Source organism: Schistocerca cancellata, chromosome 4 (genome assembly GCF_023864275.1).
Source record: "Schistocerca cancellata isolate TAMUIC-IGC-003103 chromosome 4, iqSchCanc2.1, whole genome shotgun sequence".
Classification (NCBI taxonomy): domain Eukaryota; kingdom Metazoa; phylum Arthropoda; class Insecta; order Orthoptera; family Acrididae; genus Schistocerca; species Schistocerca cancellata.
In genome coordinates this window covers 124,475,417-124,501,717 of record NC_064629.1, presented here as the reverse complement: position 1 = coordinate 124,501,717, position 26,301 = coordinate 124,475,417, and the positions used below count along the sequence as shown (strand labels likewise).

General features: G+C 44.3%; 1 protein-coding gene across 1 annotated transcript in view; it reads right to left on the bottom strand.

Moving 5' to 3' along the window:
- Positions 1-26,301, bottom strand: part of LOC126183922 (protein sickie-like) — a 366,138-nt gene that overhangs the window by 90,894 nt on the left and 248,943 nt on the right. Inside the window, exon 2 of the mRNA XM_049926268.1 lies at positions 24,362-24,479. Within this exon, the coding sequence (XP_049782225.1) occupies positions 24,362-24,479 (118 nt within the window). The remainder of the gene's footprint in view (positions 1-24,361; positions 24,480-26,301) is intronic.

Here is a 26,301-nt window from a genome sequence, read left to right as displayed (position 1 = left end):
TGAAGAAGTGCTCACAGCTCCTAAGTTATGCATTTTAGAGCAGAGACTTACTAATTTTTTTCCATGGAATGATAGTTCCTGTTACTCCGAATATTGACCACTCCTCCTGAGAGACCTTGTATACAAGAAAAGTGTCGCATATTCCTACAGGACGTACTACTGGTCAAAAATAGAAGAAAAGTTCGTATAATGATATTTACAGAAACCAGCAGAAATTGAGATACGGCCAATCTGTCCTCTCATTCCCATCTGTCTGTTACGTGGAAGTAGACACTACAGTCAGTGCTACATGTGTTTAATACGTATCCGGACACATCCTTCAACCCTTCTTCGCACTGATTCACGCATCTTTCAGAAGCACTTGGCTCCATATGGGTTGTGTAGCATGCGTTGTTCACACTCCCCTGTAGCACCTGCACAGGCGACAGATTGTGCCTACACCAAGGTCTTTAAATGACCCATTGCCAGAAATCCAACGGGAAGGCCATGCTCCCGGCCATCCTCTACTTATACATCGGCCCATGAAACGTTGCGGTGAGACACTGTCGCACGATCCGTTAAAAATGGCGTAGACCACCGTCGTGCACAAACCAAAGTCATTGTTTTTCTGCTAGTGTAATGTGCTAAAGTAACGCTGCCCTCGTGCAGAAATCGATGACACATAGCATCTGTTAATCTGTTTGGTGAAACGAATAGCCCCGTGAGTCCGTTAACGACAATTACTCACCATACTGAAGCGATTCTAATGCCTCGCCTCTACCTTTGCTCCAGGACTTGTATCTACTCACACATCTGTGTTGTTGTAATTTACTATGCTATGTATTGTGACTCCTGCCTCATCTGTAAATAAAACTACACATTACTAGTCACAAATAAAAACGGCCCATATCTCAACAGGTATTGGCTTACGGTCACAATTATGAAAATTTTTCTTCCATTTTTGACCACTATCCTATATGTGACACCTTTTTCTTAAACACCCTGTATATACATAACATATATCCTGTTGGAACTGTACCTGTAAATCAGCGGTGCGTATAGACGTGTAGCACTATACAACTATATTTATAAGAATGTCGAAGTGAACGTTGTTACTGTCTCCATCTCTCTCCCTTATGTAGTCTGAAAATGTTAGGGCTTCCACCCAGACCGGGAATGCAGTTGACGTGTACGAAGTGATGTGGTATATTCTGAATCTGGAAACAGTGTAAGTTAAAGACTGTCCGGGTGAAAGCACGTGCTTTCCGTCATCTACACTTCTTCCAGGACTCTTTTGAGAACTGCAGCTTACAGCGTATCTCCCCGTTTCCGATTATGATTAATTTGGTGTCGCCACAGGAGACGAGGGTAGCTGAAGAGCGTAATCCCCTTACACAAGTTTTTTCTGCTGGCGGCAGTAATTTTACGGATCAAAATGAATGAAGGCGAGCTGTCCGTTCCATGCGTTGTCGCTTCTAGCGGTTCCGGTGAAGGGTTTCATCTCTGTCTCCAATGGAAAGATTAATTGCATCGCTCAAAGATCGTAATTAGGGAACTGAGGGCCCTTGTGGATCTGGCTTGAGAGCCAATAAAGCAACTGGCAGTATCCCTTCCAGTGTAAACGAATAACCATTTACAGCTGCCGATTCTTTTCGTGAGACCTGTAAGTTATACTTCGAAAGGACGAGGTTCCCCTCCGACACGCCATTGATTTCCTCCCGCTGTACTGTAATTCTTAAGGAACAATTACTGTTTTCATTTCATACCGCACCGCCTATTGTCTGCTCTGAAACCAAAGATCTTCAATTCGATTATTCAATTATCCTTACGTCAAGTAATGATTACAGAATATCTACGTCATCACTAAAGTATTATTTGAAAATTATCATAATTAGCGCGTGTGTTGCTGTAAGGGAAAAGTAATCGCTACTAACAGAGCATTTTTCATTGTTCTCTTCTTCCTGTTGTTCTTTCAGATTTTTCCAAGTGGCTGATTAATTCCATTGTGTGTTCGCTGATTTTTTCTTCGTCTATTCACAAATCCATCTCGGACACCCTTTATTAGGCAGTCTGTTCTCTTTGAATGCTCCACCCAGTTTCGTTTCCTGTTCTTGGTAGTCGTTACTAATTAGTTTACCTCACTCACCCTTTTCAAAACTTTGTCATCTCTCATAGTGTCTTTACAGTTTGCTCCTTCTAGCTCTCTCAAACTAATACTTTTAAGTTGTTTGATAATCATTCAAGGCTACACACTACGTGAAACACTTTCTAAGGACCCACAAATATTTTTTTCGATGAAGTTTCCTTTGCCATTACTATTCTTGCTTTCACATCTACTTTCCACCTCGCAAAGCTGTTTCTTCTGCATGCCAAATAATTAAAACAATTTTCCTCTTTAGCATTTGTCCGCCATACCTCAGATTTCGCTCTTTTTTCTCCGGAAATCATAATTTTAAACAGAAAGCAGCGTACATATTACCTACATTAGATCTCTACAAAGGCAGGCAAATTTTCTAATTACTGTTACGTATTGGTATTCCAGCGTGACCGACATTTATCAACTTTAAGAAATGGGTTATTCATTGATAGAAGCAATAATACACAGTTGAAGAAGCAAGTGCAAAAAAAAGATCCTATAGCTCTGAAGGTGATATTCATCGATATCTATTGCTAGTGTCTCATGCTAGTGCCGTTGCGTTCGACTCAGAGGTAGTTGGTTCGAATGGTGGTGGCATACAGTTTCCGTTCCTCTGTTTGATTGTGAGGGGGATGAGACATGGTGACGTACAGTTTCGGATGACCAAATGGTGCGCGAATGCTCCAGACTTTTCTACATTGCTTCATTAACTGAGGTCTGCGACATCGTCGAAGTTGAAGATTCAGCAGAACGAGAACATTTAGGCTCAGCTCCTCCCGTGGTGTCAATGAAAACAAGTAGACTATTTACGCGCAACACTTACATCCTCTTCCTTCTCACTAGCTTCTTCGTCAAATACAAGTCTGGAATCTACACACATTCGTTACAATCATCACCGCGAAACACCTAGCACAAAACACAATTGTTCACGTCTAATGTATTCATCCGTAAGGAATAAAGAAAACGATTATTCCATTCTACGTTTCTCTACTCATTTTGTAGTCTTTGTTTGAAGTACACAGTCGTGTCCCAATCTGGATGGCGTGGGAGGGGAGGAAGGGGAAATGGGATTGGGAGGTAGGATACGAGTAATTCACTGGTGAAACGTAGTATAGTCCATACAGGGTAAGAACAGCCCTGACAGTTATAGTGGACCAGATGCGGCTGTCCTGCGCGTCTGCCACGACCAATCATCTAACTCTGTTTTTAATACGTGTCTATGGCAACGCCTCAATATTGCTGCAGCTCTATACACGATTACTGTTTTCTGACACGTAGTTTCGGTACCACCAGCATCCCTTTGTGCTGCCCGGTGTCAGAGCTTTCATTTTCGCCATACGAAGTATAACGTCTGCTGTTTTCATTGTGTTCGTATATGTTGCACAATAACATTAATCAAGACTCAGTTTGATCTATAGAATAGAATTGTTAACACACATTTTGAAATAGTCATGGTGTGAGTTATTCGTTCAGATGGATAAATATATTATCTGAAATCATCATGAACTTTTTACCTCTGGATGGTTTATCGCCAAATGAATTTAACTGAAAGTTGTTGAATGTTTATAAAAAAATCTGCCCCTTCATTACTGGTATTTACGTATTGGACGGTTAAATACGGGAAGTTGATACACGCAAGGTACATCCAAAAACTGCAGCTGCAGTTGATAACATGGATAGCTATCATGATAGAAATATCAGAAGAAAGAGTACAACAAATTTTACAAGAAAAATTAATAATGAGAATGTTTGGTGCAAGATGGGCGCCGCATTTGTAGAATTATGACTAAATGCATTCCCGGAAATAATTTCGTCAGCAATTTTAGTGTGTTTAAAAATGATCCAACTGATTTTGAGCGCCGATTTGATACTGTGGAGGAAACGTGGGACGACAGCTTCACGCCACAAACGAAACAACGATCAAGGCGCTCTGGGTGGAAGCCCTTGGCGCCGCAGCAAGAAAAGGTGAAGCCCATTTCAACTGCCGAAAAGCTTATGTTCAACTTTTTCTGAGAAGCAAAAGGGATGCTGCAAACGGATTACCTAAAAAAGATACAAAAATACCTGTAACGTACGTACTGGGTTACGGTGTGGGATTTGTACAAAGTATGTTCACTGGGGGGGGGGGGGGGGGGATGCAGTGGGGAAGCCAGTGGGCATTCTAGCGAGATTCTCTCCTGGGAATGCAGAAACTGTAGTAGAAATAAGTTGATAGAGGAGCCGGAACGTAAGATCTGTGCCCTTCAGGTGCGGATACAACGAGCAAAGGAGGAAGTAGATAGGCTGAGAAGGATGAAGGGTAGTGAGGAATGGGAACTGGCAGTTGGCAAGTAGGCACCTAGGACGAGGAGGTATTCAGACAGTTAAACTTTGCGTACATGGAATGGATTTGACCAACTGTCAGAGCTGAGTGGAGAGGAGCCTCTTGTAGCTGCAGGTGTAGGGAACATGCAGCAGTCCTCAGCAGTTAGGAGGCCTAGGTCAGTTGCAGAGTCTAACAGAAAGAAGAAGGTTCTGTTGCTAGGTAGTTCGCACAGTCGAGGTGTGGGCCAGCAGTGTTGGGGAGTGAGTACTAGGTCACCAGCATTGTGAAGCCTATTGCAGGGTTGACTCAGGTGACTGACAGCATAGGAGAGTTATGTAGGAATTTAACGAAGGAGGGTCAGGTAGTGATAGTGGGTGGACCAGGGAACAGTCTTGACAGGGACGGGAAATATGATGTAGGTGGTTCAAAAAATGGCTCTGAGCACTATGGGACTTAATTTCTGAGGTCATCAGTCACCTAGAACTTAGAACTAATTAAACCTAACTAAGGACATCACACACATCCATGCCCGAGGCAGGATTCGAACCTGCCACCGCAGCGGCCGCTCGGTTCCAGACTGTAGCGCCTAGAACCGCACGGCCACTCCGGCCGGCCGATGTAGGTGGTGACCTAGTAAAGATAGATACTCAAACTGGTGGCACTAATGTGCATTTCGTGCAACTGTTTGAGCGTCATGATCGGACTCATCTTAATGCGACTGTTAGGCATGTTAACATGGGGCTGGAGAGGGCGCTGATGGCAGAGGGCATGGGTCACATTTCAGTGGTGCCAGTTGGGTCTATCAGTAGATCGGGTTTCGCTAGACATGGTCTGCACCTCAATAGGTATGGAAAGGGGAGGCTGGCTAAGCTTATAGGTGACAGTGTAGTGGATGGTGGTGGGGTCATTCATGGAAAAGTTCCTGTAATAGTTGGTGTTAGAGCTGCACCTTTTTTAGATTGAAGTCAGCTGATAGGTATACCTCCTTAAAGGAAGTCCCTCTAACTATGGGCTCACCTTCAGAGGACGTCATGTTTCCAAGTAGAGGAGGAGTTGGCATATTTCATCAAAATATAAGAGGTATTACAGATAGTCAGTGAAATGCTTATAGATGTTGATCCTGAAATTATTGGTATGTCGGAGCACCACTTAAATAATTTGACAATTCAGAGGCTTCCTTTACCAGGATACAGATTAGCAGGCTGTTATTCAAAAAGTTCCTTGCGGGGTGGGGGAGTGGCTCTGTATGTAGAAAGCAGTATTTCATTTGAGTCCATAGACGTATCACGGCACTGCACTAAACAGGTTCTTGAATGTTGTGCAGGGGAAGTTGAATTTAGTGAAACTAAACTTCTAATTGTTGTTGTTTATATGTACCATAACTCTGACTTCAGAGCATTTCTGCTCAAGCTAGAGAGGGTTCTCGATTCACTTTGTATGAAGTACCAGGGATTAGTTATGTGGTGACTTCAGTATAAATTTTCTATATGATGGTGCATGAAAAATGATGTTGGTAGATCTCCTAAATACATATGATCTGATGCAGGGGAACAGTAGACAGCCATAGACAATATTTTTATTCATTCTTCACTACTAGGTGGGTATTCTGTTAGTAAAAGGGTGAATGGCCCTTCAGACCACGACGCACAAATATTAACACTAAAAGGCTTTTGTACTCAAACAAATGTCATATAAGATTACAAACTATGTAGGGAAGTGAATCTAAGAGCAATAGAGAGTTTTTTAAGTCTTGTCAAGGATCAAGAGTGACGGTAAACAGTATGTGGTATGCAAATAAAATAGCTAATTCAGAGGATAAAATTAAAAACATATGGTCAGTTATGAAGGAAGTGTCTGGTCAGGAACCACATGTCGACGATATAAAGTCAGTTCGTAGTAAAAATATTTCTCTTACTTATAAATCAGATATATGTACAGTATTTAACAATCATTTTCTGAGCATTGCAGGTGAACTAAATAAAAATTTAGTTTCTACAGGGAATCATATAACTCTCTTGGCAAATACTCCTGTTTGATACAGACAAGCGGGAGATTGAGTCAATAATTAAATCACTGAAGACTAAGGACTCTCATGGTTATGATGGAGTGCCTAGCAGAATATTTAAGTACTGCTCTGCACATGTTAACCCTGTACTTAGCCATATTCGTAATTTTTACTTTATGAATGATGAGTTTCATGAACGATTGAAGCACTCAGTAGTAAAGCCGCTTTATAAAAAGGGAGAAAGGGATTATGTAGACAATTTTAGACCTATTTCTATGCACTCAGTGTTTTCTAAAGTTATTGAAAAGACTGTGTATGTAAGGATAATTGATCATTTTATATCACACGATTTGCTATCAAATGTACAGTTCGGCTTTATGAGCCGTTTAACGACTGAAAATCCTATATTCTCTTTTCTCTGTGAGGTACCGGATGGGTTAAACAAAAGGTTTCGAACGCTAGGCATATTTTTTTTATTTAACTAAGGCGTTTGATTGTGTTGATCACAAAATATTGCTCCAGAAGCTGGACCATTACGGAATACGGGGAGTAGCTCACAACTGGTTCATCTCTTACTTTATCAGCAGACAGCAAAAACTCATTATTCACAATATTGAGAATGGCTAAGATGTGGGATCTGATTGGGGCATGGTCAAGTGGGGGGTATCCCACGGATCACTGTTGAGACCGTTCCTGTTCCTTATTTATATAAATGATATGCCCTCTGTTATTACAGGTAACTCTAAAATACTTCTGTTTGCTGATGACACTAGCTTGGTAGCAAAGGATGTTGTGTGCAACATAGGCTCGGTTTCAAATAGTGCAGTTCATGACGTAAGTTCATGGTTTGTAGAAAATAAAGTAACGCTAAATCAGAATAAGACTCAGTTTTTACAGTTTCTAAGACACAATTCGACAAAACCTGAAGTTTTAATTTCACAGAATGGGCATATGATTAGTGAAAATGAACAGTTCAAATGTCTGGGTGTTGAACTAGACAGTAAACTGTCATGGAAAGCCCATGTTCAGGATCTTGTTCAAAGACTTAATGCTGCCATTTTTACTATTCGACCGGTATCTGAAGTGAGTGATCGGTCGACACGAAAATTAGTCTACTTTGCTTATTTTCATTCGCTTATGTCGTATGGCGTTATATTTTGGGTTAACTCTTCCCATTCTAAAAGGATATTTTTGTCTCAGAAACGGGTGGTTTCAACAATAAGTGGTGTAAGTTCGAGTAATCTTGTCGATCCCTGTTCACGAGCCTGGACATTTTAACATTTGCCTCTTCAAAAATGGTTCCAATGGCTCTGAGCACTATGGGACTTAACTGCTGAGGTCATCAGTCCCCCTAGAACTTAGAACTACTTAAACCAAAGTAACCTAAGGACATCACACACATCCATGCCCGAGGCAGGTTTCGAACCTGCGACCGTAGCGGTCGCGCAGTTCCAGACTGTAGCGCCTAGAACCGCTCGGCCACTCGGGTCGGCTAACATTTGCCTCTCAATATATGTATTCCTTACTGTCATTTCTTCTTAATAATATTAGCTTATTCCCAAGAATAAGCAGCTTTCACTCAGTTAATAGTCAATAACGAAACCTGCATTTGGATCTGACTTCCTTAACTCTTGTGCAGAAAGGTGTGTAGGATACTGCTGCATCCATTTTCAATAAGCTACCACTTGAACTGAAAAAAGCTACCACTCGAATTCAAAAATCTTAGCAGTAATCCAGGCGCTTTAAAATCGAAACTGAGGAGTTAGTTGTATTCTCATTTATCTTTGTGTGTCTATTGCACTGTAATCAACTGTATATCTGTGAAAATTTCGACAGTGTCCGCTGCGTGTATTGTTTGGAAATAGAACTGTGCCTTTCACACGCGGTACCTGCTGTTGGTGACAGTGGGATCCACTTTATATCCGCCCTGAAGCTTGCATTCAGTATTGCTCGGTTCTGTCTGAGGTTCGTTTTTTCGGTAGTGTTTGTTGTACGTTGACAGTGATATACAGCAATATGAATAGCTTTACTGACGAAGAGTTGACAGATATGTACCTCCTGTATAGTTTCTCTGAATGCAACGAAAGAGCAGCACATCGAAGCAATGCTGACAAGGGAACCTTCCCATCGCACCCCCCTCAGATTTAGTTATAAGTTGGCACAGTGGATAGGCCTTGAAAAACTGAACACAGAACAATAGAGAAAACAGGAAGAAGTTGTGTGAAACTATGAAAAAGGTAAGCAAAATATACAAACTGAGTAGTCCATGCGCAAGATAGGCAACATCAATGATAATCTGAGCTCAGGAGCGTCGTGGTCCCGTGGTTAGCGTGAGCCGCTGCGGAACGTGAGGTCCTTGGTTCAAGTCTTCCCTCGACTGAAAAGTTTACTTTCTTTATTTTCGCAAAGTTGTGATCTGTCCGTTCGTTCATTGACGTCTCTGTTCACTGTAGTAAGTTTGGTGTCTGTGTTTTGCGACTGCACCGCAAAACCATGCGATTAGTAGACGAAAGGACGTGCCTCTCCAATGGGAACCGAAAATATTTGATCGCAAGGTCATAGGTCAACCGATTCCTCCACTGGAAAACACGTCAGATATATTCTATACGACACTGGTGACGGTATGTGCGTCACATGACAGGAATATGTTGTCGACCCACCTAACTTCTACACTTGGCGAATGGGAGATAATAATTGTCTGAAAATAAAAAAATAAACTTTTCACTCGAAGGAAGGCTTGAACCAAGGACCGCTCGTTCCGCAGCTGCTCACGCTAACCATGGAACCACGGCGCTCCTGAGCTCAGAGTATCCTTTATATTGCCTATCTTGCGCATGGACTACTCGGTTTGTATATTTTGCTAATTTTTTTTTCATAGTTCCACACAACTTCTTCCTGTTTTCTCGATTGATCTGTGTTCAGTTTTTCAAGGCCTATCCACTGTGCCAACTTATAACTAAATCTGAGGGAGGTGCGATGGGGAGGTTCCCTTGTGAGTTATCTCCGCAGTGACGGCAACCAAGTCACACCACTTCTGCATCTGTTACCGATGCGCCGCCGAGAAACCGTATATCGTGTTTGGTGTTGTACGCTTTGATGACTGCATATTACTGGCTTTTTCACTGTTGTGGAACTATTTTTACAGAAATAACGGAACTAGGATAACAAACCGAATAAATCATAATTACGTAATTACTCTGTAACCACCCAACGGTGATCCAGGGTCCCCTGTACCAAAATACTCAGAAAATATCCCTGAAAACTTCCGAAATTTGGTCATTGGAACTCGGCTTTGACCTGTGTACTCTTTCAGTAAACAAAATATGCCAAATTTTATTCTGTTAAGGCAATAACTTAGTACGATTCACTTAAAAGAATTACAGACGTAACCTGTGTCTTACGAGGCGCATGGAGGATAAAGGTACTCTAAGCATTTCCACCTTCCCTTAATACGTCCGCCAAAAAATTCAAAATCTCATCCACGTTCACTATCGTCCAGAAACTAAGACCGCGTTGGAATCAGATTTAATGAATTAATGCTTTCAGAGAAGCCAGATCATGAGTTATAAATGTGACGAAGTTCAGTGTGAAGGTAAACGCGAACTCACTTCTGTATGTGTCACGTGCTACAGGGGAGTCGTAGGGGCTGTGTACATTATTTCGATGCTCTGGGCGTAGGGGAGGTTGATTTCTGAGGTCCATCTCCCAAGAGAAATTAATCTCACAGCACTGACCGGAGCAGCAGCGTGGGGTTTCTGGAAGGGACCTGCTCACCCATGTCCCCCGTCTCTCCACATAGTACGTGCCACTGCGCTTCGGTATGGAGTCGACTCTGTGTATTCAAATAATCACTGTTAGCCATGTGCAGTAACGCACATAACAAGGCGAAATTCGTTTAATATGTTTGAATATTCTGTAATTATCAGGTACACAGGACGTGACTAGTAACAGTTTTACGTAAATGTCGGGCATAATGTATACAGGTGTCAGTCGAAACCCACTCGGTTACACATCGTAAATCGGAGCCGAGATATCACGTCGTCTCGCAGCCACGGTTTGTGTATTTTTGGAATAATTTTTTTGTATAATTATTTACTTAATAATTATTTAAATAATAATTTAAATAACATGCTAGGTTGAAAAAGTGGTACTGTAGCGGAAAATTCCCCTGTCAAAAATGCTTCACTGGTGGTCGCCGCCGACTAACAAAAACTTCTGGGAAATGGCGTGTCTGTTTTCCTTTAGTTTTTATTGTTATTTACATGAAAAGATATTGATTGTAATTATAATAAACATATATCATAATATAAAATAATATTAATAATTAACATAACATTTACTTAATAATAATAATATTGAAAAATAATTGTTACCAAATAACAAAAACAATTTATTTTTTCCATACACCGATGGTGTACACTTGTAACCGCAAGGGAGACAGTCACTCATGGGTGTTACTAGACATGGAGAGAGGAACAGAGGTAGTGAAGGAAACTACTGCAACCACCTACCGAGAAAGAAGGAATATGTTGAAGAGGAGAATGTTAAAAAAAATCTACGTGCTACTGACAACAAGGAAGTAGTTGGAGAATTTCAGTCCAGTTTTTAACTAAAAACAAGGAAACGAAATTTGTGACCAACTCCTATTGTTGAAGACGAGATTTGACCGCATTTTTTGACATGATAGTACAGGACTTGCGATGTGCAGTATTGCAACTGGCAGACAGGAATAATTTTTCTAAAAATTTTAACAAGGAGACCAGAATGTCTGGAAACGGGCGATTTGTCGGTTTCCAGAAAAGGTTTCCAAGACTGAGGTGGAGGCCCTGTGTGCAGATTGTGCAATTTTGCTATTGGAGAGGATGAAAATGAAGGGACGAGAACTGTGCCTAAATTTTTGAATCATTTTACTATTTTTCATTAGTAATAATGAATAATTTCTTGAGGAAAAAAAGAAATACCACTCACGGATTAGGTCGTAGTCCTGTTCCGACTGGCCGTGTGCCGCCTAGAAGGCAGTACAAGGAGTGACCTATATACGATTGTGGGGCGTGAGATTAGTATGCCGCCAATCTCGTCATCCGTTATTGCCAGTAGATGAATCCTGATGCTGCTGCTGTTTCTTTATCCAAGCAGCTCCACATTCCGCCTCATAAGGGATGAGAGAACCCAGTATCAGCCCTCCCTATCCCAGAAAGAGTCTGATGAGGTACCGGGAATCGAAGATAAAACTAGTTTTCTCAATTTATGTAGCCATTTTTAGCTGCGTGGCCATTATACTCTACCCTTTGGAACACAATAGCTATTTTTCGGATTATTAATTATTTAGATGCTTTCTTTTAGTCCAATGAGAATAAAAAATATCAGGCAGTGTAAGCTGTTTTGGATATCCCTAAGATCCTAAATGTCCAATACCGGTGATCCACAGCGACGGGAAGCTACCCATAAGATTAAGCAAGTTTCAGAGAACAATGTCACGGGGTGGTGCAACTAAGCATGAACGTATGGGTACCACACCTCACAAAGACGCATTAACGGAGGGACTCACCCAACTACAAAAGGAAACTGGCGGCCACTTTAACAACTTGCTTTATTGCCACAAGACATAAAATAAAATGTGGATATGGCCAGTGACTTCATAGCCCCGGAAAAGCAAGAACGATTACCAATTGAGTCACCAAAGTGCATGATGGGTGCAACTAGCTGGCTGCGGATGTTAAAACTGCACAATTAAACCGTGATGCAAATTAACAAGATTCGTGTCCCCTCGCCTCGGCCATTCCATGGCCGGCTCTTGCTTAGCGCTCCTAAGCGGTGTGAGGAAGATAGCAGCGGTAATGGCTGGAAATGTTGTGTCCAGATAGACGTCTGTACTCTGCTTTAAGCCAGAAACATCTCTCTGTCTCTGTCTCATACAAGTATATTCTCCAGCATCTCTGAAGCAGACATACTTTTCGACGTTCCAGCAGCAGCTATACCCTTTGGCGCCCCTGAAACAAGTGTTGGCCTCGACCTCTCTACCACAGCTTTGTTCTTACTTTACACTCTGAAACTTTAGCTGTTTCTGCCGTCGTAGGAATCTCGCCGGCCAATTGAAGCACATTCTGCGAGTTACAAACACTAATAATTTTACAAACAAATTTAACAATTTCCTTCTCTTGATGATTTTATCTTGGTTGACTAATAATACTATGGTGCAGGAAGGAAGAAGAAAATCTCTCCCACTACATGACAGATTTCCAATCCCGACCAACCAAAAGCCTTTCACGCAGACATACACGGGAACACGCGCATTCTGCTGAAATAATTACTATGAGCGAAACCTTCTTATTCGGCTTTAAATGAACATTAGTGGGTGGCACAGCCCCCGGATTGTAAGATACTACTTTTTCAACTGGCTTTCAGGTCTTACTTCACCAAAAAGGACTTCTTACAGCGCCTCACACAACGCAGTTTTTATGGAACGCAAGTTGCCTTCCTCCATGCCTGCTGTGTGGACATGGGACACTGTGACTTCCCTGTTCTGTACCTGCCCGGGGGCGGTTTTCAGCAACGAACACGTTCATTACACTTCCCTGTCGTGATCCAGCTAAAGAAGGCCCCCAAGGCTGCAAAAAATAAAAGGTCTCCCTCACAGTAATGAAATGAAAGGAGAAGAAGTAGTAATTAGCAGAGAAATCATTGGCAGTAGTCAATATTGTCTGCAGTTTTCATACAGCGTTAAAGAAATGACTATACTAACTATCGGGATATGCCTCCTACATTTTAAAAGAGGTTGCATGACGCTTTAGGCATAAAGTGCCACATAACGGCGGGTAGGAGGACAGTCTGATTGTACGTCGTGCAGCTGTTTCTAAATCAGATACAACTAAAAATATGGCACAATTTTGGTGTGGGCGTTATGCCTGTCCTTCTCCGATGTATCTAATTAACTGTAAGAAGGGAAATAATTAATCGAATTGAATATTTATCAACATATCTGTGTGACGTCATGTCAAGCAACTCACAGTATATGATTGTAGGTACAAATAACAAGCAGATTACGCCGCTGCGGACGGCAACGCCTCTATAAGATAACAAGTATCTGGCGCAGTTGTTAGATCGGATACTGCTGCTACAATGGCAGGTTATCAAGATTTACGTAAATGAGTTTGAACGTGGTGTTACAGTCAGCGCACTGGCAGTGGGACACAGTATCTCCTAGGTAGCGATGAAGTGGGGATTTTCCCGTACGACCATTTCACGAGTGTACCGCAAATATCAGGAAACCGATAAACTATCAAATCTCCAACACCACTGCCAGCGGGAAAAGGTCCTACAAGAACGGGGCCAACGACAACTGAAGTGAATCGTTCAACGGGACAGAAGTGCATCCCTTCCGCAAATTGCTACAGATTTCAGTGTGCGCCATCAACAAGTGTCAGCGTGTGAACCATTCAACGAAACATCATCGGTATGGGTTTTCGGAGCCGAAGGCACTCTCGTGTACCGTCGATGACTGCACTACGCCTCGTCTGGGCCCGTCAACACCACATTGGACTGTTCATGACGGGAAATATGTTTCCTGGTCTTGCTTCAAATTGTATCGAGCGGATGGACGTGTACGTGTATGGAGACAAACTCATGAATTCATGGACCCTGCATATCAGCAGGGAACTGTTCAAGCTGGTGGAGCCTCTGTAATGGTCTGGGGCGTGCGCAGTTGGAGTGACATGGAACATTTGATACCTCTAGATATGATTCTGACAGGTGACACATACGTAAGCAGCCTGTCTGGGCACCTGCATCCATTCATGCCCATTGTGTATTCCGACGGACTTGGGCTATTCCAGCAGGACAATGCGACACACCACACGTCCACAATTGCTACAGAGTGGCTCCAGGAATACCCTTCTGAGTTTAAACATTTCCAATGGCCACCAAACTTCCCTCCAGCACTACTTCAGACATTATTCGGGTCCATACCACATCGCGTCGCGGCACTTCTGCGTGCTCGCGGGGGCTCTACACGATATTAGACAAGTGTACCAGTTTCTTTGGCTCTTCAGTGTAAATACAATTTCTTAGAATGAATGTCTATACAACTTGAGAACAATAAAGTCTTGAGGTACAGGGAAGATAAATAACGACACAGTCCCACAAGGCTGGGAACTGGTAGGCAATCACCTAATGAGCAGCCAATGCTGAGACGACACGGTCCCACGAGATGTGGACGTCACAGGCAGTCCACTGGCAATGACACGGTCCGATGAGGCTGGGGGCTCGTAGGCAGTCGACTGGTGAGCAGTAAGGCGTCGTAACGACACGATCCCACGAGGCGATGGGCTCGGGGGCAGTCAGAATGAATAGTCCTCGAAGCGGCTGGCGGAATCGCAGCATCTGAAGCGACTCAGGACGTAGCGGGCATCACGTGAGCACATGACCGCGCGGACGTAACTTAGTGCTCGCGACTGCAGCGCTGTGTGTTGTGACTTCCACGCCACGAAGTAACGAGGTAGGCTCGCCCGCACGCTACGGTTGCTGCTGTGTGGCTTGGCTGTACACATTAGCTTGCCTCTTCACGTTACAAACAATCTCCTAGGTGAGGCAGAGGCTGTAGCTGTCTCGCAAAACGTGCTCATAAGTGCGGTGACCGAAATATGCTGGGGCAACCTTCAGACACCAAGTGAGTTTCAGTGGGACACTATTTTAGAGGCCACAAGTTTGCTAATCCGTCAGAGAGATTTGTCAGGAGCTATATGTACCCATGTCAACTGGTAGTAACGTTATAATTAAGTTTAAATATCAGGACGGACTATATTCAACAATGTGGCAGGAATGGAACACCTACTACCGGAAGTAGTTGCTGTTTTGAGGTGGCTTTCTTGCACGGAGGGACCAAGCAACTATGCAGCCTCATCACAGGGCCAAGTAGGTCTGTAGAACGTCTGTGGAAAAATGATGGCACCCCAGACTAACAATAATTTATTAACAGAAACTATACAGATACTTCACTGCAGCAATAACTGGTGTGACAATAGTACAATACTAACTTACACTGAGGTGTCTTTAACTTTGGCCTACTCCTGAATCCAGTGAACGACGACTACGATCACCTGTAGAATGTCCAATGTGGCTCTTCTTCGTGATGGTTAGCGATGAGTCAGAATACTGTCTTGAGGTACTTCTGATAACTAAGTTGAGAGGAGCCGTGCCGCCAGCATATATCGGCGTTTGGCAGATTGATATGCACTTAGGAACTATATGTATGACGTAAGGTGGAAGCGTTGTCACGTATTGGCGGCTTATTAAGTTATTCATTGTTAAGCTTGATGCTGTTGGAAACCAGCTAGAGCACTCCAAGACTGGAAACCTGACATAAGGCAGGTGGCAGCCACAGACGGTAGCACTTAAGTTACACGATGTAAAACAGTAATGGGAGGAGCTTGCCACCTGCAGATACTCAGGGCAGTTGTCCCAAGGCAGACGTGTCAGCTCAGAGAATTAATTGGTAACTCCATATACCGTCTAGACCAGTGGTTCCCAACCTTTCTTGGACCATTACCCCTTAGTGCAATCAGAAATTAGCTAGTATCGCCGGCCACCCCTTGCCGTCCGTTGCCCCGCCCCCGCCCCTTCCACCACATTATCACCAACTTTATCATCTAACTAAACTGTAGAATGAAAGACTTTTATTGGACTAGTTTTATTTTTAAAATTATGAAAAATGAATGATATTTTGTGTGTGTGTGTGTGTGTGTGTGTGTGTGTGTGTGTGTGTGAGTGTGCGTCCACGCGCGCTCGTGTGTGTGTTAGAATGAATGATTATGGGATTCGTGGTGCATTACAAATACGACCCACTTCCTTCTCAGATAAGAAAGCTAACAATCCACAGTGAGGGTAGACACTTGTTACACAACATACTTATCCTTTATTACTGCTCTCCATTGCAGCACTTGCATGACCTGCACACTACAACCCCTTTTAAAATCAATGAAGTTCACATGCGTACATTATACTGTCTGTAAATCACTTGATTGCTGCACTTCTTACTGCTGAACCGGCAGAAATTTGAAGACTTCTGGCTGTTAATGTTTTGCGTCTAACCACTCTAACATTAATACTGTGTACAGCACTATAGCAGCCCTTACGTTGTAACTTCCGTGTTGCGCTGTCAATTAATTTATTTATCTGTTTCGAAGCGAGTAATGAAGCGATTCCTGGACTTCTGCAGGTACTATTTACAACTTGGAGAAAAGCCAAGATATGTATGTAGTGGGTGGACTATGTGAGGAATCTGTAACCTCTATCTCTTTAATGTTAGTGATTAAGTAAAAGTAATTATTGAAAACTGATATAATCAGTTTTAGATAGTTACAAAATTGTGATAATAGTAATAATCTTTCGAGAATAATTGACAGAAACATAATCGAATCGCTTATTTTTTTCCTCTCAGAACATTTCGTTTTATCTCTCAGGAGGTAATTACCCCCGGGCTGGGAACCACTGGTCTAGGCGCTGTCGTAAGGTTATACAATAGACGTTAGTCGCCCTGGAAGTGGCCCCGCGGTCTGGAACGCCATGTCACGGATTGCGCAGCTCCTCCCGCCGGTTCCAGTCCTCCCTCGGGCATGGGTGTGTGTGTGTGTTGTTCTTAGCATAAATTAGTTTAAGTAGTGTGTAAGTCTAGGGACCGACAATCTCAGTAGTTTGGTCCCTTAGGAATTCACACACATTTGCACTTTTTTTTTTTTTTTTTTTTTTTTTTTTCAGGAGGGGGGCGCTCCGCCCGAACTCACGGACTTCGAACGTGGTCAGGTCATTGGGTGTCACTTGTGTCATACGTCTGCACGCGAGATTTCCACACTCCTAAACATTCCTAAGTCCACTGTTTCCGATGTGATGGTGAAGTGGAAAAGTGAAGGGACACATATAGCACAAAAGCATACAGGCCTCCCTCGGCTGTTGACTGACAGGCAGCCGACAGTTGAAGAGGGTCGTGATGTGTAAGAGGCAGACACCTATCTAGACCATCACACAGGGATTACAAACTGCATCAGCATCCACTGCAAGTACAGGGTTATTACAAATGATTCAAGCGATTTCACAGCTCTACAATAACTTTATTATTTGATATATTTTCAAAATGCTTTGCACACACATACAAAAACTCAAAAAGTTTTTTTAGGCATTCTCAAATGTTCGATATGTGCCTCTTTAGTGATTCGGCAGACATCAAGCCGATAATCAAGTTCCTCCCACACTCGGCGCAGCATGTCCCCATCAATGAGTTCGAAAGCATCGTTGATGCGACCTCGCAGTTCTGGCACGTTTCTTGGTAGAGGAGGTTTAAACACTGAATCTTTCACATAACCCCACAGAAAGAAATCGCATGGGGTTAAGTCGGGAGAGCGTGGAGGCCATGACACGAATTGCTGATCATGATCTCCACCATGGCCGATCCATCGGTTTTCCAATCTCCTGTTTAAGAAATGCCGAACATCATGATGGAAGTGCGGTGGAGCACCATCCTGTTGAAAGATGAAGTCGGGGCTGTCGGTCTCCAGTTGTGGCATGAGCCAATTTTCCGCGGGCTACGCGTGAAACTTGCCCGCAAGCGTTCAACCGTTTCTTCGCTCACTGCAGGCCGACCCGTTGATTTCCCCTTACAGAGGCATCCAGAAGCTTTAAACTGCGCATACCATCGCCGAATGGAGTTATCAGTTGGTGGATCTTTGTTGAACTTCGTCCTGAAGTGTCGTTGCACTGTTATGACTGACTGATGTGAGTGCATTTCAAGCACGACATACGCTTTCTCGGCTCCTGTCGCCATTTTGCCTCACTGCGCTCTCGAGCGCTCTGACGGCAGAAACCTGAAGTGCGGCTTCAGCCGAACAAAACTTTATGAGTTTTTCTACGTATCTGTAGTGTGTCGTGACCATATGTCAATGAATGGAGCTACAGTGAATTTATGAAATCGCTTCAATCATTTGTAATAGCCCTGTACTATGACAGTTAAGCGGGAGGTGAGAAAACTTGGATTTCATGGTCGAGCAGGTGCTCATAAGCCACACATCACGCCAATAAATGCCAAACGACGCCTCGCCTGCTGTAAGGAGAATAAACATCGGACGATTGAACTGTGGAAAAACGTTATGTGGAGTGACGTATCACGGTACGCAATGTAGCGTTCCGATGGCAGGGTGTGGGTATGGCGAATGCCCGGTGAACGTCATCTGCCAGCGTGTGTGTAGCGCCAACAGTAAAATTCGGAGGCGGTGATGTTATGGTGTGGTCGTGTTTTTCATGGAGGGGGCTTGCACCCCTTGTTCTTTTGCGTGGCACTATCACAACAGAGTCCTACATTGATGTTTTAAGCACCTTCTTGCTTGCCACTGTTGCAGAGCTAATCGGTGCTGGCGATTGCATATTTCAACACGATCGAGCACCTGTTCATAATGCACGTCCTGTTGCGGAATAGTTACAAGAAAATAACATCCCTGTAATGGACTGATCTGCACAGAGTCCTCACCTGAATCCTATAGAACACCTTTGGAATGTTTTGGAACGCCGACTTCGTGCCAGGCCCCACCGCCCGACATCGATACCTCTCCTCAATGCAGAACTCCGTGAAGAATGGGCTGCCATTCCCCAAGAAATCTTCCAGCACCTGATTTAACGTATGCCTGATAGAGTGGAGGCTGTGATCAAGGCTAAGGGTGGGCCAGCACCATATTGAATTCCAGCATTCCGGATGGAGGGTGCCACGAACGTGTAAGTCATTTTCAGCCAGGTGTCCGGATACTTTTGATCACATAGTGTAGGTGCCTTGTGACAGCGTTTGGCGCTGATCTGCCATCACTGAAAGTCTTTCTGCCTCGCCCCTAACCAATCGGATATTGCACACTGACTTTACACGCTTAACGTTCTGATATGCTGCCTCAACCCTATGTCAGGACATGCCAGTATAAACTGAGTCTCGCCTTGTGGGTCCTTTGTTACAAGCTAGCAGTAACTAAGTTGCTATGTATGACAGTGTCCATTATCTTCTGGAGGACAAAGCAGAAGGATGCCTGGGAGCAGTATTTACTTTTACTTGTTTTAGGAAGGAAAGAAGATTAAGATTTAATGTCCCTACGGATTTGAGGTCACGAGACACGGACCACAAGCGCACATTCGGGAAGGAATTCGGTTTTGTCCTTTCCATAGCAACCACCGTGGCGTTTTTCTAAGCGAGTCATAGGAAAGGCACTAAACATAAATGAGGATAGCTGGACGAGTATTTGAACAACCATCCTGCCGAATTCGGGCATGATCGTGTTATAGCGGTAATGAAATCCAGTTGAGGTTTCGTGATGGCCTGGGAATTTGTTTTATTGATTTGGGGTCAAAAGAATTCTTTCCGCCGATTGCGAAATGAGAGCCGATCATTACGAAAACTTTTTGAATGGTACGACACTTTTCACAGTGTCGTAACAGTTTAATACCTGACCTTTTTCTTAAATGGTTCAAATGGCTCTGAACACTATGGGACTCAACATCTGTGGTCATCAGTCCCCTAGAACTTAGAACTAATTAAACCTAACTAACCTAAGGACATCACACACATCCATGCCCGAGGCAGGATTCGAACCTGCGACCGCAACAGTCGCGCGGTTCCGAACTGAGCGCCTAGAACCGCTTGGGCACCACGGCCGGTCTTTATTCTTATAAGCACAGCTTAGTTCCTATCCTTACACTTAAGAACACAACATCGTTGTTAGAAGTAGGTCACTTCACTTTAATCTTCTATGCTTCGGCTACAAAGGCATACAGATGGCAGCAATAATAAACTAATGTAAGTGAGACCCAAAAAGACTACATCTGACTGAAATCAACTTTATAATGTAGATTAGGTGTGACTGAGTAACAGATCAATTAGCTCCGAACCGTATCAGCAAAAGTTCACGACAGTTCAGAAATAGTGAAACTAGATGTTGCCTTCAGTGCCTCAGGACTGCATGATGAAGTTTCACCGACGTTTCAGCACTAAATTAGTTGCAGAAGAGGGCAGAAATACTATAAGCTATATTGGTAGCGCCTTAGGTTGATACACAGAGCCAGAAGAAAGGTAATATCGTGCATAAATCGACGGAAAAAAACGTTCAATGTTTTTCTCTCTCATAGCCAGTTAGTCTTCCTCGATCAATACTCATAGCCTACTACTATGTTCACTGCAGCCGTTTCAAATGGGAACACAAAGAAGGACAGCAGATAACAAAATTTTGCTTATTGTGGGTATACAGTACAGCAAGAAAAAGACTACATGACTAAATATGCAGGTGATGTGCAGATACAGAGGGCATGAAATTTGGTACACAGTGCTGACACTTCTGGCAAGAACAACGGCTCTAACGCGGCTGGGCATCGAGTCGAACCGATCTTGGACGACAGGTACTGATAAGTTATTCCGTTCTGCTTCAGTCCTGACTCAGAGCTCGTCTATTTCAGTGGTTGTTGTGTGATGGCGCACTAGTCTCTCGTCAACACATGACCAGGTGTTTTCAGTGAATGATAGATCTGAAGACCGTGCTGACCAGAACACCAGTCGAGCACGCCGTGTCGTGGTGGGTCAGGACCTCACTGGAAACATACTGCTGTGCCAGGTCCCACCTGGTGCAGCACTCAGCTCTTGTGACGACTCAGCAAAACGACTTCATAAGGAGGGCATCGCAAGTCAGCTCGGTAACTATGTGTCAGGTCACAAATGTCCAAGAACCAGTATTCAGTAAAATGATGATGTAAAAGTCACCGGACTGGGCTTCTGAAAGACAAGTTGCAACACCTTTAATAGTACCACCAGGGTTGTGAAGTAGCTGCTATGACAGGAGGACTGGAGCATAATGTCACGGTTGTTCAACAGCTGGGCCTTGCACCCTGGCTTAGAGGGAAACAGCTACTCTGTCGTCAGTAGCTGCTGGCCGCTGCCTGCGCGAAGCCTGACTGCTAACGACATAGTGGTTTTCCACTGGCGAGTCACCCGCTGGGTGACTGCAATCTGCCACAGGTCATCATCCATGCCAGAGGTCACGGTTTGACCGCCTACCCCAGTGCGCTTACCACCTAGTTGCAGAAGCAGGCTAGCATCTGAGGCCACTTTCTGCTGTCCACCACTGGTTGCTGACACCACCCCAAGTCAGCGCCTCTGCTACTGTGGTCACCGCAGCTTCTAGCCAGCTGCCGTCATCGCCATGGGGAAGATGCAGTAAGCCGCCCTTCTGGCGGGCTACACGCTGGACCAACAGTGGCCACTTACGTCACGGAGGCCATTGACCACCTCTCCTTCTCTGTCATCACCGCTGTAATTGAGTAAAACACTAATTCAACCAGAATTTGCTTTCGTGAAGGATCACTGCCTTGCACCTGCTGCCACTCCATTGCAACTACGCCGTGGGAAGTGTACTGTCATGCATCCTCACCTAACACAGCCAGCTGCACCTGCGACCAAGGAGGTCACTCACCCCGACCGCTATAATGTGGCGTTGCATTAGCTTGTTGAACAACTATGTCATGGGGACCTCAGATATATGTCGCAGCCACCGGCTTTAACACATCACAAATGTAACAGTTATGGTCCAAAGTACCGGATATGCCAACCAGAGGTGATTGTGTTCTGTAATCTATGGTACCTCACGCCGTAAAGTGAGGAGGTGGGACCATATGACGATGACGAATGCAATGTGGTCACATTCGTTAACATGCACAAGTTCATCGTGATGCTGTACGCGGAACTGGGATGCGGCTGTAAAGACGGCATGGAGCTAGTCCGAGTGCAGTGTCGTCATTAGGCACACCACTGTCGCCGCCTCTCTTTGTACCGCGTCAAGGAAAGGCACAATGATGGTGACCGTAATGGTATTCTGTTGTGTTGCAGACATCGTCGCACTGTCCGTAATGATAGCCGTTTTGCTACAAAGAAGCCCATTTCTTGAATCGAGGTTAGTGGCGTGGCTGTATGATACTCCAAGTCCAAGCGAACAATATGGCTGTCTCCAGGCTGAAAGCTACTCTGCACTGGAGTATGCACTGATTTCTTACGTCTTGACGGGTTAAAACTGCGTGACAGTCTGGGACTCGGAACTTAAGAATTTCACCGGCAAGTGCTGAGGTTAGAACAAATGGTTCAAATGGCTCTGAGCGCTATGGGACTTAACATCTGAGGTCATCAGTCCCCTAGAACTTAGAACTACTTAAACCTAACTAACCTAAGGACATCATACACATCCATGCTCGAGGCAGGATTCGAACCTGCGACCGTAGCGGTCACGCGGTTCCAGACTGTAGCGCCTAGAACCGCACGGCAACCCCGACCGGCCAGGATAGAGCACACGATCGCAAAAAGCAAGTTAGAGTCCCCGTCTTGCACACAGTTTTAGTCTACCAATAACTTCCAGTGGATCTGTCCTCTCGGGTGGTTGTCGCGTGGGGCCATTGAAATCCTGTACTGTGTTGAGTATGGCTCTCTTGAATCCATCGACTCTATATCTGAGTAACAGTAGTGGGATCCTGATCATCACGAGCATCAATGTCGAGGAAAGATATACTGTAGTATCGATAAGCCATGATCCAGCCACTGTTGATTTCTGACATGTTATGGTAGACGTTTCGCCTTCTTACGTGAGGCTTTAACGCGATCTTGTCACAAACAATAAACACTGCAACGCAATTTCTGAATGAGTAAATGCGCTGCGCAGTCTTTCTTTATACAGGGTGTTAAAAAAAGTGTCGCATACTTTCAGAGGTGGTGGTACCCATCGAAACAAGAAAAATAAGCCTAGTGAACATGGGTCCAGAATGCATACTTTCTGAGATAAATCCACTAAACATGGGTCTGGAAATGCATACTTTCCGCGATAAACACATGTTTACAGGAGGTGTTCAAAGCGGCGTCCATTCATGACAGTTCGTCCCCTCTGCCCTCCAACGTAAGGGATGACGCATCCTTTGAAGTATACCCGGTTGTTATTGTGCCTCTTGGCAAGCATTGAAGACGCGGACCTGTAGTGTCCGCACGTCATTCATTGGCGTAGCGTAGACCAGACCAATTCCTTCAAGTGCCCCCATAACCAAAAGTCTGGGAGATTGAGGTCTGGAGAACGAACGAGCTAAGATCTTTGAAAATGGAAGCGTAGTGATCCAAATCCTTTCATGCGAGTTAACGTGGATATATTCCTATTAGTACGTACAAGCTCTTCTATATCGGTTGGTACGTTCACACTATTGTTTTGTAGTAATGTGCTCTCTGATTCTTCATTGCTGACTGTGCTCGATGGAAACCCATAAGCGCCATCCCAAATAAAGTTAAAAGACCGATAGCCTGCATCGACTGATTTCCATATTACTTTGTTGCAACCACGGAACGGTCCTCACGAATAGTAACAGGGAAGCCAACAACGTTCGTCTCCAATGGCTAAATCACCATAAACTGTGTTATATGCCCTCAGCTTATGATACACTGTAGCGAAGTTTGAAATTCAGCCCGTGCTCAAAAAATGGTTCAAATGGCTCTCAGCACTTTGGGACTTAACATCTGAGGTCATCAGTACCCTAGAACTTAGAACTACTTAAACCTAACTAACCTAAGGACATCACACACATCCATGCCCGAGGCAGAATTCGAACCTGCGACGGTAGGAGTCGCCCGGTCCCAGACTGAAGCACCTACAACCGCTCGGCCACACCATCCGGCTCAGTCCGTGCAACCGGCACATATACTAATCATAATGAGCTTTAGGCCACGATCCCTCCTCTCTTTACTGGCTAAAAGTTGGCGGTGAAAACTTTCACTCCCATGGTTCTAACCAGCTGCTTTCGTGCCCTGTGTCAACATACTAGCGCGCCCTAGCGACCAGAGCTACGTAGCTGAATACTCCCTATTTTGCGAAGAAGGAGAGTAAAGAGAGCAAGAGGTACTTACTGACAGCTTCGATGACATCAGCGAGCAGCACGCCGTCCACCACATCGGCTTGTAGGTCGAGCACGCGGCGCTTGCAGCGGGCCTTCTCCAGGTAGTGGTTGGCCCAGTCCGTGTACACCTGCAACCATCACATCGTATCGCATTACATCACATCGTACCACGCTGCGTCTTTTATAAGGGAGACTATACTGATCCTGAATGCTGGAAGACTGATAATGAACATTAGAAATCAGATATGTGCTCCTTATATTCCCCTTAAACTGGCCAGCGAGTCCTACGACGTCATCTCCGAACTCGCCGTCTACGTACGCTCGGAGGCACGACACATGAGTCTCCGCTGCTACCCACTCGTCACTTGAACCTATTGTCGTGTACACGTCTCGCCCAGAAAGGAGAGCGTCTACACTAGTTCGCTTGTATAACAGCGGGCTCGCAACATTTCTGCTACATACACAACCTTTTTTAGAGGAATTTCCCACCTTAGACTAAAATTGTTATTCATTTCCAGAATAAGATTTTCACTCTGCAGTGGAGTGTGCACCGATATGAAACTTCCTAGCAGATTAAAAGTGTGTGCCGGACCGAGACTCGAACTCGGGACCTTTGCCTTTCGCGGTGTTGTGTGATGTCCTTAGGTTAGTTAGATTTAAGTAGTTATAAGTTCTAGGGGACTGATGACCATAGATGTTAAGTCCCATAGTACTCAGAGCCATTTGAGCCTTTCGCGGTCAAGTGCTCTAGCAACTGAGTTACCCCAGATCGACTCACGCCCCGTCCTCACAGCTTTACTTCTGCCAGTATCTCGTCTCCTATCTTCCAAACTTTACAGAAGCTCTCCTGCGACCTTGCAGAACTAGCACACTCCACTGCAGAGCGAAAATCTCATTCTCGAAACATCCCCCAGGCTGTGGTTAAGCCATGTATCCGCAATGTCCTTTCTTCCAGGAGTGCTAGTTCTGCAAGGTTCGCAGGAGTGCTTCTGTTAAGTTTGGTAGGTAGGATACGAGGTACTGGCAGAAGTAAAGCTGTGAGGAGGGGGCCTGAGTCGTGCTTGCGTAGCTCAGTTGGTAGAGCACTTGCCCACGAAAGGCAAAGGTCCCGAGTTCGAGTCTCGGTCCGGCACACAGTTTTAATCTGCCAGGAAGTTTTATTATTCATTTATTTCACACAATCACGATTACAGCTCTACAGCCATTCTCAAGTGCAAAATAAAATGACTCAAAACGTCCGACCTGCCTAAATGACATAAGCAGCCACTGGGCTTGACGATTCCTATATACCATTGTAATCACTTATCAGTTAGCGGTGAATATATATATCTGTGTGTGTGTGCGTGTGTGTGTGTAAATTTATTTTAATATTTAGTATCTAGAGGATGCCTAATAATTACTTTAACAAACACACACCTTCAAAGTGTTACCGAGTCAGTAACGAAAGCACCAGAAAATATGAAATGTGGATCTGTAACGACAGTACCAGAAAATATGACATAAGGATGAAGGGCAATCTCTAAATGGTGATGAATTATTAAGGTAAATTTATAACAGTATTCGAAAAATTTACTGAAACGAATGATAAGCTAACGAACTCGTTGTTAGCCCATAAACTCAAGTTGGCATGAGCAAAATAATACAGAAATAGTCCGCTTTCTGATACACTTATGAGCTGAACCATTATGAACACCTGCTTAACAGCGCGTTGGTCCACTCTGCAACGTAATTCAGCAGCAATTCCGTGTGGCATGGATTCGAGAAACCCTCTGTAAATTTTCGGAGGTGTGTGGCACCAGATAATTATGCACGAGCCCGCATCTCGTGGTCGTGCGGTAGCGTTCTCGCTTCCCACGCACGGGTTCCCGGGTTCGATTCCCGGCGGGGTCAGGGATTTTCTCTGCCTCGTGATGGCTGGGTGTTGTGTGCTGTCCTTAGGTTAGTTAGATT